The following is a 13,767-nucleotide window of genomic DNA, read 5'->3' on the forward strand; positions in this document are numbered from 1 at the left end:
AGGCACCGCGGGATCGGGTGTGCCATCTGACACCAGGGGAGCGGGCCTAAGCCAGGAAGTGGTTACCTCCCGAGGGGTCCCAGACTGTGAGAGGGCACAGGTTGGGCTGAGGGACGCCACCCCCCCACCAGTGCACAAGTTTTTGTGCACCGGGCTTTTAGTTTATTTATAAAAAAAAAATGTTTCGTCATTTCGACGTATGTACATATGTGCTCTATGGTTTTTAGTATTTATTTACCACAAGTATAGGTCAAGAATTGTTATCTTTCTTTTACATTTTTTTTACTGTTTCATTTCATTACTGCTGTGTATGTGCTCCATGTGAGTGACGTAGGTGCTTATGTAGGTGGGTTCCGACTTACAGCGAAAATCGCGTTACATCGCACCATAGGAACGGATCTCCAACGTAACCCGAGGACCTACTGTACTTTGGCATATATAGTTCCAAATTGAATTGTTACAGATCTCTTCAATGTGAAATTTGTGTATAGTTATTTGGATAGATTGAAAAATGTTGGGCTGAAACTAATCTCTGAGAAACACTTTCTTTCTCTATTCATTTAAACTATTTATGAAAGATTGTTGTGTATATCTTAGTCATGAAGAAAGGAAATTTTATATTATTCATTTATAGCATATTGTTTAAATGGTAGTGAGAAAGAAAGAATATTTTGTTTTATAATAAGATTCAGTTTACCCAAATCTGTACAAGAATAAAATCAAAGTTATATTTCCTAGCAGTGAGTAAAAATTCATTGAATTCAGTCATTCCACTCTTTATATAACATAAATATGCTGCTGTTACTGAATTTCATAAGGGTAAAACTATAACTACCCCTTTTTAATCATAGTGGCAGTTTCAATAACATTATTTCACACATACAATATGATTAATTTTCTAGCCATATTCTGCCTCAGTAGAGCAGTGAAATGTGAGGTAAGCCAGTAAAATTCCTGGGATTATTTTACTTTTCTCAGCACAGCTTCTGCTTTAAAACATTTAGATCACAATAAACCTTGCTAAGGATGTCTTCCAAGCCTGTTACATAATTTGATCACTCTGAGCTTTCTTAAATATATAATCTGAATGTGTGGAATCGTTTGCCTGCTTGTCTAAGGTACTCCTTGGCTCAATTTAATTCATGCAATGAGTAGAGGGAGTTTTGACTCATGATGACTGACTTTTGTACATTTGTATTCTGTTTGTTTCCTTAGCACTCCAGAAAAAGTTAGGGTTAAAAATTAAGTTGGGAAAAAAAGGAAAATATATTGGTGAATGCACAGAATATTAATGGTATCCTTTCACTTAATTTTTTACTTTATTTTTATTGTTGACACTATTACAGATCCCCTATTTTTACCCCCTTTTGCCCACCTCTACCCAGCCCCGGCCCCCTCTTTCTGCTGTCCATCACCCCACTGTTGTCTGTGTCTATGTCACTAAATTTTTTACTGTTAGAACACCTACTATAAAACTATATTTTTAAAATGTGTATATACCTACTTTGTCCAAGCACAGACAGAAACAGATATGGCCCAACATTCATGGAGTTTATGGTCTAATTAAGGTAAAAACAAACAAAACAACCTAAACAGAATAATTTGAGAATCACAAATACAAATTAAAAATTTCAAATGAGTTAAGTGCTACTAAGTAAAGGTCATGGAGCTAGGAGAGCAAGTGTATTATAAGGGCATTTTACCTAGTTAGATTGGGAGGGCTGTCTTGAGAAAGTGCTAAATGAGCTAATATCTAAAGGATAAACAGGAGTCAGGAGCACTGGGAGAGAAGCATACTTTAGGCTGATACAGTAGTTAAATTCAGAGGCCCCGTGGCAAGAGGAAGAATGGTACAAAGGAGCTACTGAATAAAGCTGGAGCAGGGAATGTGGATTCAAGGTGAAGCTATAGACATGAGTGTGCTCTAGATCATGTTAAGTAATTTTTGCTATACTAAGAACAATGGAAAACCATTGCAGTTTTTCAGTAGATGAGTGGCATGATTAGATTTACCTTTTGAAAGGTCATCTGGCTGCAGTGTGGAGAATGGCTTGGGAGGATGGGGTTGTGGCAAGCGTAGGTGGAGGGAGACCAATAGGAGGCTTTTGTGGTACTCCAGTGAAAGCTGATGGTACCTTGGATTTAGGGTGGTTGTGATAGAAAAGGAGAGAATGAAATAGGTGTGAAAGGTATTTACAAAGTAAAGCTAATAGGACATGGAAATACATAGTCTGTAGGGGATGAGGGAGTGGGAGATTATTAAACAACATAGGTATTTTGAAACAGTACTAGGTTTGGAGATTTGTCGTTTTGGATAGGTTGAAATTGAAAAGGCTTCAAGATATCCCAAAGAGATGTCAGGCAGACAATTAGATATCTTAGTCTGAAGCTCATGAGAAAGTGTAAGCTTGAGTCAGCTATCTGTGAATAAATTGGTCACGGATGTGACACTGGAGAAAGTATAAAATTAGAAGAAGAGAGGACCTAGGAGCAAGCCTTGAGGAATCCCCAAATGATGAGATTGCAATTTACTAATGTTAGTTACTGATTCTAAAAAGCAAAACAAGAAGGACCCTAAATATGGTACGTTGATTATGTAGTGATTGCATTGCTTATAATATAAAGTCCAAAAAATGTATATATACACTTTGAATAATTATAAAGTCAGTGTTTATTAAAATACATTTCATTTTCAAAATTGAGCTATCAGCTGTTAAAGTGTGTATACAATTTGGGGGGACACCCTGTAGCTTAAAATTACTTTGTTCTTCCAGTCCAGTTTAGAAGCATGAAATATGTCCAGTGTATGAGTCGCATTTTTATTGTGGGATGTTGCACAGGAGGTGGGAAACTACCTGATGGTGGTACTTAATATTCTTTAATGTCTGCCCTTTTTTCATCAAAAATCTTTTCCAATTCACTCTCTAATTTTTGTCAAGAGTTCCCATAAGGCAGTGATGGCGAACCTTTTGAGCTCGGCGTGTCAGCATTTTGAAAACCCTAACTTAACTCTGGTGCCATGTCACATATAGAAATTTTTTGATATTTGCAACCATAGTAAAACGAAGATTTACATTTTTGATATTTATTTTATATATTTAAATGCCATTTAACAAAGAAAAATAAAAAAAATGAGTTCGCGTGTCACCTCTGACACGTGTGTCATAGGTTCGCCATACTGCCCTGAGGTATAACATTGCATTTTCAGGATGCAATTTTACTTATTTCTGTAAGCTTTTTTTTTTTGCTTAGTGTTTTAGTGTCACAGTGTTTGAGTTCATAAAATGTAGACTATTTCAGATAGTTTTTAGCTGTCCATTATATTTTACTAGAGGTCTGGTACATGAAATTTGTGCACTTGGGGCGGGAGGTCCCTCAGCCTGGCCTGCACCCTCTCACAGTCCCGGAGCCCTCGGGGATGTCCAACTGATGGCTTAGGTGGGGAGTGGTCCTAAGCTGGCAGTCAGACATCCTTAGGATACATGGGGAGCGGGCCTAAGCCAGCAGTCAGACATCCTTAGTGCTGCCACTGAGGCTTCCTGTCTCATCCCTGGCTTCTGGCTGAGCGGTGCTCTCCCTGTAGGAGCACACTGACCACCAGGGGGAAGCTCCTGAATTGAGCATCTTTCCCCTGGTGGTCAGTGCGCATCATAGCAACTGGTCGTTCTGCCGCCGTCGGGTCGAAACCAGCTCTCTGACATCCCCCAAGGGGTCCCAGATTGTGAGGGCGCAAGCAAGGCTGAGGGACCCCTCTGGTGCACAAACAGGGCTGGAGAGGGACATGGGAGGTTGGCTAGCCGGGGAAGGACCGCAGGAGGGCTCCAGGGTGTTTCCGGCCCATCTCGCTCAGTCCCAGTCGGCCAGACCCCAGCAGCAAGCTAAACTACCGGTCAGAGAGAGCGTCTGCTCCCTGGTGGTCAGTGCACATCATAGCTACTGGTCGACTGCCCCCTGGTGGTCAGTGCACGTCATAGCGAGCGGTTGAGTGGCCTTACATTTCATGAGCATATTATGCTTTGATTAGTTGAATGGCCGACTGGACCACCAGACACTTAGCATATTAGGCTTTTATTATATAGGATGTTTTTATCCCCCAATATCCCTCCCCCTTATCTCTTCATTTTAAATAGAAGCTCATCCAAGTGGAATTTTAAGATTTTTTAAATTTATTTTTAGAGAGAGAGAGAAAAACATCAATGTGAGAGTGAAACATTGATTGGCTGCCTCCTGCATACTGCCTACCAGGGATTGAACTCACAACCCAGGTATGTGCCCTGACCAGGAATTGAACCAGCAACTTTTTGGTGCATGGGATGACATCCAACCAACTGAGCAACACCAGCCAAGGACCAAGTGGAATTTTAAAAAGTGTTTTTCTTGCCAGATCTGCAAATATTTGTAATTTTTTTTTCTACATAAAATATGGGTACTGTAGAATTAAGATGTTATGAACAGTTTTTTTCAAGAATGCTTCATGTGTTTCTCAGGGGAACTATTCTACCTTCTGGTAAGCCAGAGAATGATTCTGATTGACTTAACTTGATATTCAGCCATATGTTATGTTGCAACACTCTAGTATTTTTTTATTTCATAATCTTTAAAAATATCTTAATGAAGGAATGTATCATAAAATGATCCTGGATTATATTATTATTCTCTGGTACTCCCAGGAATATATCCTATATAATAAAAGGCTAATATGCAAATTGACCAAATGGAGCAGGGGTCCTCAAACTACGGCCCGCGGGCCACATGCAAATACAAATATTGTATTTGTTCCCGTTTTGTTTTTTTACTTCAAAATAAGATATGTGCAGTGTGCATAGGAATTTGTTCATAGTTTTTTTTTAAACTATAGTCCGGCCCTCCAACGGTCTGAGGGACAGTGAACTGGCCCCCTGTTTAAAAAGTTTGAGGACCCCTGAAATGGAGGAAGGACCAGTCGCTATGACACGCACTGACCACCCAGGGGCTAACGCTTAACACAGGAGCTGCCCCCTGGTGGTCAGTGCACTCCCCCAGGAGGAGCACCACTCAGCCAGAAGCCAGGCTCACAGCTGGTGAGCGCAGCAGCAGTGGCAGGAGCCTCTCCCGCCTCTGCAGCAGCAGGACATCACCTGAGGGCTCCCGGACTATGAGAGGGTGCAGGCTGGGCTGAGGGACCCCCCGGGTGCACAAATTTCATGCACTGAGCCTCTAGTATATATATCCATGAAGAAACCTCTGGCTCTTCATAGTTTTGTTTGTTTTTATCTGTGTGTATTTATTCATTTAGTAATTTTTTTTTGAGTACCCACATGTGTCAGGCACTACTCAGGACTTTTACATTTAGGATTCTTACCCTTGAAGAGCTCACCCAAAGTGAGGGGAAGATAGTTAATAATAGACATACTAAGTAAACTATATCCAATGTTTAAAAATGATAAGTACTAAGGGAAAAGAAAGAGAGCGTAGTTGGGAGATTGGGAGTGGGGAGCATGGGGTTTGCAGTTTTAAATAGGGCAATAAGAGTAGGTGGTAGGTAAAGACATGAAGTGAGGGAGTTAGCCAGATGATATCAGGGTGAGGAACTTCCAACCAAGGGAAGTGAGTGTAAAGGCCTGAAGGCAGGAGTCAAAAAACAGCAAGGAATCAAGGAGGCCAGTGTGACCAGAGTGATGGAAGGAAAGATCAATAGGAGAGGAGGTAGTGTAATTCTGTGTACCGTTGTAAGGCATTTGGTTTTGACTCCAAGTAAAATGAGATATAAGGGAAGATGCAGTGCCCACTCTGCACAATCAGCAGCAGTGATTTGGGTTCCCAACCTCATTCTCACTCACAGGACCCAATAGGTACCAGCTGTATTGAGCTTTGTAGAAAGATACAGAAAGTACAGCAGGCCACATGACAGCTTCAAATAGGTCTTTATTGGCAGTTCTTATAAAAGTTTGGGGCTGCTTCAAAACCCCATAGTGGGTACACTCAGTTTTATGAGATGAGGCCATATGGATGGGTGTGAGCTACACCAGCTAGAAAGGCCTCGAATCTAGCAGGAACTATCCTATATAATAAAAGACTAATATACAAATTGTCCCCTCTACTGGGAGTTTGACTGGGAGTTCGACCAGGGCGGAGCTGGCAGGCCAACCACCCCCGATCAGCTCCCCCACCCTGATTGGGGGTAAAGCCGGCCGGCCAACCTTCCATGTCCCATTCCCCTGGCCAGCCCAGCCCACCCAACCCAGATGGGGGCGGGCCGGCCAGACCCCACCCATGCACAAATTCGTACACCAGGCCTCTAGTGTCTTATAAAGCCCAAGAGTGTACCTCCCACTGTAGGCACACACCTACGTTAGGAGAGACATCACACATAGGAGCTGAGGCCTGTTTTTCAGCATGTCTTTTCTTCTTGCTGTGTGTGCCTGCAGGGTCTCTGAGTTCACTCACAGTCAGCCTGGTCCACAGGCAGTTTCCAGTGAGTGGTTATTGTTACAATGTTGAACACAGCTGTCCTTATTTTTCTTAACCTGGTATGTTTTCATAATTGATGATACCATGAGGTTATGTTCCCATGGAGAAAGAGTTCTGACCTGCAGTCAATCCTTTCTCCTCTGGGAGTTTCTACAGGGTTTTGAGGAGAAAAGTTAACACTTGGCATCTTTAAAGGATTACTCTAGTTGCTATGTTGAGAATAGATTTTAGGGAGATCAGAATAAAAGAAGGGAAACCAGGGAAGCTATTAAACTAATTCAAGCAATAGATGACAGTGGCTTGAAATTGAAATGGTAGTGAGAAGGGTTCGATCCTAAGTATATTTTGAAAGTAGAACCAAAAGGTTTTGCTACTATATTGTGTGGTTTAAAAGAAATATGAGTCAAGAATGATTAATTTGGATGGAGCAACTAAAAGCATGGAATTGCCATCCAATGAAATAGGGAGGTCTTCAACTGCAGTGAATTTAGGGTCAGAGATTAAGAGTTCAGTTTGGACATGTAGGACATCCAATTGGAGACAGAGCAACTAAGTGTCTATACAAGTGGGATTTTAGAGAGGTTTAGAGATATTGATTATTATATAAATAAAGTTGAGTTTAGAGAGATAAATTTGAAAGTCTGACACATATGTTATTGAAAGCCATTAGACTAGATTTGGATGAGGTCACTATAGCAGTGAGTATGAATAGAGAAAGGAACTGGAGCTGAGCCTTTGGGATGTCTGTGTGTGTGTGTGATCAATTTATTTGTTTTCTTCTGCTTGTTTGACTTTACTCCCTCTCTGGGAAAGATATTATTATATGAAACTTAAAATTATTTTCTTTCAAATTTTGAGAGGATTTTTTTTTATTTCTTCTTAATGAGGCTACAGCTGATGCAAATGTTATTTAATACTTTGAGCCTAAAAGTGTTTTTCCATGAAAGTAAGAGAGTGTTATTTGATTTTTTTCTTTCTTTTTTAGGGATGATTTGGTCAGACATTAAAAGACTCTGGTATGAAGGGTTGGAAGATTTTTTAGAAGAATCTCGTAATCAACTCAGTTTTGTCATGAATTCCCTTTATTTGGCAACCTTTGCCCTGAAAGTGGTTGCTCACAACAAGGTGACTATTAACTATGTCAATTGGAGACACAAGTGAAATTTATTTAGGAGAAACCTGAGATATTTAGCTACCTAAGTCTGAGTTCCATTGGCTCAAATCTGTATCTGATGTGTTTTCATTTTAAAGCTATCCCGTCAAGGGAATAGTGCACATTGCTTCCTTCCTCTCCAGTAGTTTAAACGATCTTAATTACCTGTGAATGTTGGTTATCTATTAAATGCCAGGCACCATGGTTTAATACTTGCTTTATACTTATCTCATTTTATCCTCACAGGGACTCTTTGAGACTCTTTGTCCTTATCCCCTTTTTTCAAATAAGGAAAATGAAGCTCAGAAGTATTAAGTAACTTATCCAAGTCCACACAGTAAGGAACCAAGCAAGACTGGATTTAAATCCAGGTCTGTCTAGGCATTTTCTTTCTACCAAATGCTGATTCCTTATATCTGAGCTAGGTTTATGTACCTCATTAACCTGTATATACTTAAAATGAAAACACAAAGTTACTTCAATTAATTAGCACTAGATATCTTTATATCTGCCAGAGATAAAAAGTTTATCTGAATGGAATTAATTATATAGTGTTTTACACATTCCAATGTTAACTGTCTTTGTTTAAAGAGTTTAGATTCTGAGGAGTCACATTTAAAGAACTAAATGATACAGGATTTTCTGTTTTCTGGTTTTTTTTATGTGTGGGTTTTTGTTTTTTTTTGTTTTTATACTAACATAAACTATAAAAGGTGAACTGGTTATCTAACATCATTTTACTTTATTAAAAACTCTGTTCTTTTAAGTAATTAGTAGTAGGAACATGTTAAATATGGTCAGTGACCAGAATTTTGAGATTACTAAGAAATAAAAATTGGTTATACATAGATACACAGTTCAATAAAGAGTTGAGGGTCATTGTTTTATTAGACTGGTCTCTTTAGCTCTAGAAGTGGGATGCCCAAATCATATATTAATCAAGCATTTTAAACATTTTGAAATGAAAAGGGATGGATACTGTTAATAATTATGCCAGGAAAACTGGTACATAATCTGACTATCCCAGGTGGTTGGAGCATGTGGCCACTTTCTGTCTAGGTAACAAAGCACTCCTTTGCATATAAAAGGGAGAAGAACTTCTATGGCTTATTCTAGAATCCTGATTCAAGGGAAAAGGTCAATTTAATAGGATAGGTAATAATTTGACATGTAAATGTATTTAAAATTTGTGTTGTGGAATTTAAGAAAAACTAGTAAACATTTATTCATAAAAAGTTTAATAACAGTTTTTAAAACTTTAATTTCTTAAAACCTAACAATTTCTGGGAAAACCTTATATAGAATAGTGATATTGCCTCATCTTTGTAGAAATATTTTATTGTTAAAACAATGTTATTTCTATTAAAAGAAGAGAAATTTATAAAACATAGTGACCTCCCACAAGGAAACATAATTAAAATGTGGTTTTTTTTCAATAATTGGAATAAGTTTTTATTTTACTAAATTGAGAGAGCTATTTACCTTTGGCTTTTTCTTCCTTAGTTTCATGACTTTGCTGATCGGAAAGACTGGGATGCATTTCATCCTACACTGGTGGCAGAAGGGCTGTTTGCATTTGCAAATGTTCTGAGTTATCTTCGGCTCTTTTTTATGTATACAACAAGTTCTATCTTGGGTCCATTACAGGTAAGTAATTAAAATTTCATATATATAATTTTTTTATTGCAACCATTCCCACCCCAGGCAAGCCCCCACCGCCCCAGTGTCTGTGTCCATTTTTATGCTAATATGCATGCATACAAGTCCTTTGGTTGCTCTCTAATCCCCCCTTCCCCTGCCATTTGTCTCTGGATCTATTCTTGTTCATCAAATTATGTTGATCATTATATCCCACATATGAGTGAGATCATGATTTATCTTTCTCCAACTGGCTTATTTTACTTGGCATAATGCTCTCCAGTTCCATCCATGCTGTTGCAAATGGTATAAGTTCCTTCTTTTTTATAGTAGCATAGTATTCCATTGTGTAGATGTATCACAGTCTTTTAATCCATTCATCTGCTGATGTGCACTTAGGTCAGTGATGGCGAACCTTTTGAGCTCGGCGTGTCAGCATTTTGAAAAACCCTAACTTAACTCTGGTGCCATGTCACATATAGAAATTTTTTGATATTTGCAACCATAGTAAAACAAAGACTTATATTTTTGATATTTATTTTATGTATTTATATAAAATAAATGCCATTTAACAAAGAAAAATCAACCAAAAAAATGAGTTCGCGTGTCAGAGGTTCGCCATCAATGACTTAGGTAGTTTCCAAATCTTAGGTATTGTAAATTGTGCTGCTATGAACATAGGGGTACATATATCCTTTCTGATTGGTGTTTCTGATTTCTTGGGATATAGTCCTAGAAGTGGGATTACTGGGTCAAATGGGAGTTCCATTTTTAACTTTTTGAGGACACTCCATACTGTTTTCCACAGTGGCTGCACCAGTCTGCATTCCACCAGCAATGCACGAGGGTTCCTTTTTCTCCACATCCTCGCCAGCACTTTTCGTTTGTTGATTTGTTGATGATTAAAATTTCTTAAAGAATACTTGTTAGATGTCATTATTAACATCTTTCTACTTGCCCACTGGAACATTGTTCTCTGATAATGTTAAAGCTAACCTTTACTTTTGAAAATAACAATTGAAAAGACAGTTTGTTAATCTACTTTGCTTCTGGTTGAATGATAATCCTTTGCTTTCAGGTATTCAGTCTTTACTAAATTGTGGTCCATTGTGCCTCTCTCCCCAGTCCATAGACATAGGTGTCTTTTAAATAGAGTTATTCTTCAGACATTAGACGAATATAAAAATCTGCTTCTTAAAATGAATCTCACATTTAAAAATTTTATTTAAATATATTTTTATTGACTTCAGAGAGTAAAGGAAAGAGAGAGATAGAAACATCAATGATGAGAAAGAATCATTTATCAGCTGTCTCCTGCACACCCCCGCTACTGGGGAGGAGCCCACAACCCAGGCATGTGCCCTGACTGGGAATCCAACCATGACCTCCTGGTTCAGAAGTCAATGCTCAACCAATGAACCATGCCAGCCGGGCTCATATTTAAAGTTTTACGTGATAAATATAAGGGAGGTGTTGTATAAACAATTTATACTACAGGATTTTGAAAATATGTAAGCTAAATTTTTAAAAATACTCTTTAACTGTTTAATAAATATTAAATGCAGTAAGTTGGAAAATAGCATAAAACCTAATAATTTTTTGAGAAAATCTCATATAGAATAGTGATATTGCCTCACCTAATTTTTTAGACCTAAAAAATTTAATAGATTCCATGTAGTCCAACTTTATATGTTACAGTATTTTATAGTTAAAGAAATAGTGCTTTTGAGATGGACTAAATCTAAGTGTCTTTACACTAAAGGAAGGACTCATAATTGGTTGACTTTACCCACAGATTTTAGTAGCTGATTATTTTTAGAAGGTGGGATCAATTATGCTAGGTAATTGGCCCTACATATACTCTATCAGCGGTTCTCAACCTGTGGGTCGCGAACAATGAAAATACATCCTGCATATCAGATATTTACATTACGATTCATAACAGTAGCAAAATTACAGTTATGAAGTAGCAACGAAAATAATTTTATGGTTGGGGGTCACCACAACATGAGGAACTGTATTAAAGGGTCGCGGCATTAGGAAGGTTGAGAACCACTGCTTAAGTTATCTTATAAGCCTGAAAATCTGAGCAATATTTATTTTCCCTTGAGAAATCAAAATTTACTAACAATTTAGATTCTCTTTTATATTTTTAGAGGAGATATTTTAAATAAAAGGCATAATTACCTTCTCCAAAGATATGAATATAAAATATGGAGGGGAAACCTGAATTGACTTGGTTGTGCTCTCGTCCTGCAACAGTGTTTCCTGAAGTGTTGTTACAGGCCCCTCTCACAGACACCAGAGAAGTGTTAATCGGACAGCCCCTGAGTCAGAGGGAGAGGGCTGTCCCCACTCGATTCTTGTCATGCTCATAGGAATGAATTCAAACGAGTGAATCCAGATAATAATTGTGTTGTGTTAATGTGAATTTATTAAAAAATTAAAACATGCACATTTATTAAGCAAGGCAAGCAAATCTCTACATCTGGCTTATGAAGCCCAGATGGGCTTACAGCTAATCTGAAAAACAAGTGGGGTGGGAGATTTCTGCCTTATATACCTTCTTGTCAATAAATTTTTTTTAAAAAACTATCTGCTAGATATCCTGATACAGATTAACTCTGAAGGTCTCCCCTTTTCTTTGTTATGGCTTTCCCACAATTTATGAGAAGCACTTGGCAATTAAATCCCTAGACCTCTGGCTTTTCTGTTTAAACAGTTGGGATGAGATAAGACTGTACTTCCCACTCCTCCCTGCTGTTTTAACAGCTCCAGGATGATTTGCACTAAGCAGTCTCTGGTAAAGGAGAATTTGAATTAAGATTCCTTGCCCTCTTTTCCCTTTCCTTCCACATCTTCTGCATTCTTTTGTGAGAAGTTTTAACCCTTTGTTCTGATAGAAGCAGCCTGCAAAGCTTTTTGGCTTTGTTTAATTTTCCTGTATCAGTTTCCCTATTCCACTTGTCCCAGAATTTTTCTAGCTTTCCATTGTTCTATAACAGTGTGACACCTTAAGCAAGTCCTAACTGAAATAATGTTGGGACACACTGCATTCATTAACTTCTTTTGGGAATTCACAATTCACATTATCACATTAAAACCTGTGAGAAAGTACAGAAACTTATTTAACATTATTCAAACTTAGGTTTGTTTAATGCCATACCCATCTTTCATGAAATGTGTTCAGGTCTGTTTTCCACCAAAATATAATATGTGAAACATTAGTTTAGAAACCATCTCTTATTTTGATTTAATCTTGCCACTAATATCTTTTATGAATGTTTTAATCAAGAGTCAACAGTACTTTTATGTGTATGTTGATTTTTTTAAGCTAAAAACTAGTGGTATCACTAAGTTTGCATACTAGAAATTTCTACAAAGAATTGAAAAAGAGAAAGTATATTAATACTTCTTACTGAATTATCTATTTGTATTTCTTAAAACTATTGACTCAAGTCTTCCTGATTTAGTCTCTTCCCAAAAGAACTATAGATGTATATACAAAAACTGCATTTGTCATTTCAGTTGTTATGTGTGCTTTTATCTTCCAGCAGAATAATTTATGGGGTTTTAATAGCCATAGAACTTACCAATAATTTAAGTCAGGCCAACAAATATTTACTGTCTTTCTATCTTTTAAAAATGTCTGCAGATTAATAATAATATATGCTTAAATGTTATTATTTAGTTCAGCAAACAGTTTTTTTTAAATTGTCTTTATTAAGGTATAATTTGTATAGAATAAAGTATACCCATCTTAACTGTATAGTTTGATAAGTTTTGCAAATGTATAAACTTGTTTAATCACCACCATAATCAAGATACAGAACATCTGCATTCCTCCAAAAAGTTTCTTGATGCCCTTTTTCCATTTAGTATTTCCCCCACCCTTGTCCCAGGCAACCATAGATTATATGCGTGTGATTGTCTAGTATAGATCTCAGAACTGAATGATGTTTAAGTATAAGTAGAATTAATATTGTCTTACTGTTAGGGTCCCTGAAGGAGGAACGCACGAGGCCAAAGTGGTAAGGGATTATAAATTTACTAGAGGCCCGGTGCACAAAAATTTGTGCACTCGGTGGGGAAGGGGGGGTCCCTCAGCCCAGCCTGTGCCCTCTCGCAGTCTGGGACCCCTCAGGAGATAACGACCTGCTGGCTTAGGCCTACTCCTGGGTGGCAGAGGGCAGGCCCAATCCCTAGGTGCAGCCCCTGGTCGGGCTCAGAGCAGGGCTGATTGGGGAGTTGGGGTGCCGCCCCCTGTCATGCACAGAGCAGGGCGGATCAGGAGGTTGCGATGCCACCCTCAGTCACGCTCAGGGTAGGGCCGATTGGGGGGTTGGGGCACCGCCCCATGTCATGCACAGAGCAGGGCCAATCAGGGGGTTGGGGCGCTGCCCCCTGTCATGAACAGAGCAGGGCCCATCAGGGGGGTTGGGGCTCTGTACCCTGTCACGCACAGAGCAGGGCCCATCAGGGGGTTGGGGAGCTCCTCCCTGTCATGCACAGAGCAGGGCCGATCA

The 13,767-nt window shown here is 38.7% G+C and overlaps 1 protein-coding gene across 1 annotated transcript in view; it reads left to right on the plus strand.

Annotated features, from left to right (window-relative positions):
• The window catches only part of TRPC1 (transient receptor potential cation channel subfamily C member 1), a 162,663-nt gene that overhangs the window by 102,920 nt on the left and 45,976 nt on the right, over positions 1-13,767 (plus strand). The window contains exons 9-10 of the mRNA XM_014453217.2: positions 7,436-7,575; positions 9,107-9,250. Coding sequence (XP_014308703.1) covers positions 7,436-7,575; positions 9,107-9,250 — 284 coding nt within the window. The remainder of the gene's footprint in view (positions 1-7,435; positions 7,576-9,106; positions 9,251-13,767) is intronic.

The sequence above is a fragment of the Myotis lucifugus genome, unplaced genomic scaffold (genome assembly GCF_000147115.1).
Source record: "Myotis lucifugus unplaced genomic scaffold, Myoluc2.0 scaffold_21, whole genome shotgun sequence".
NCBI lineage: Eukaryota > Metazoa > Chordata > Mammalia > Chiroptera > Vespertilionidae > Myotis > Myotis lucifugus.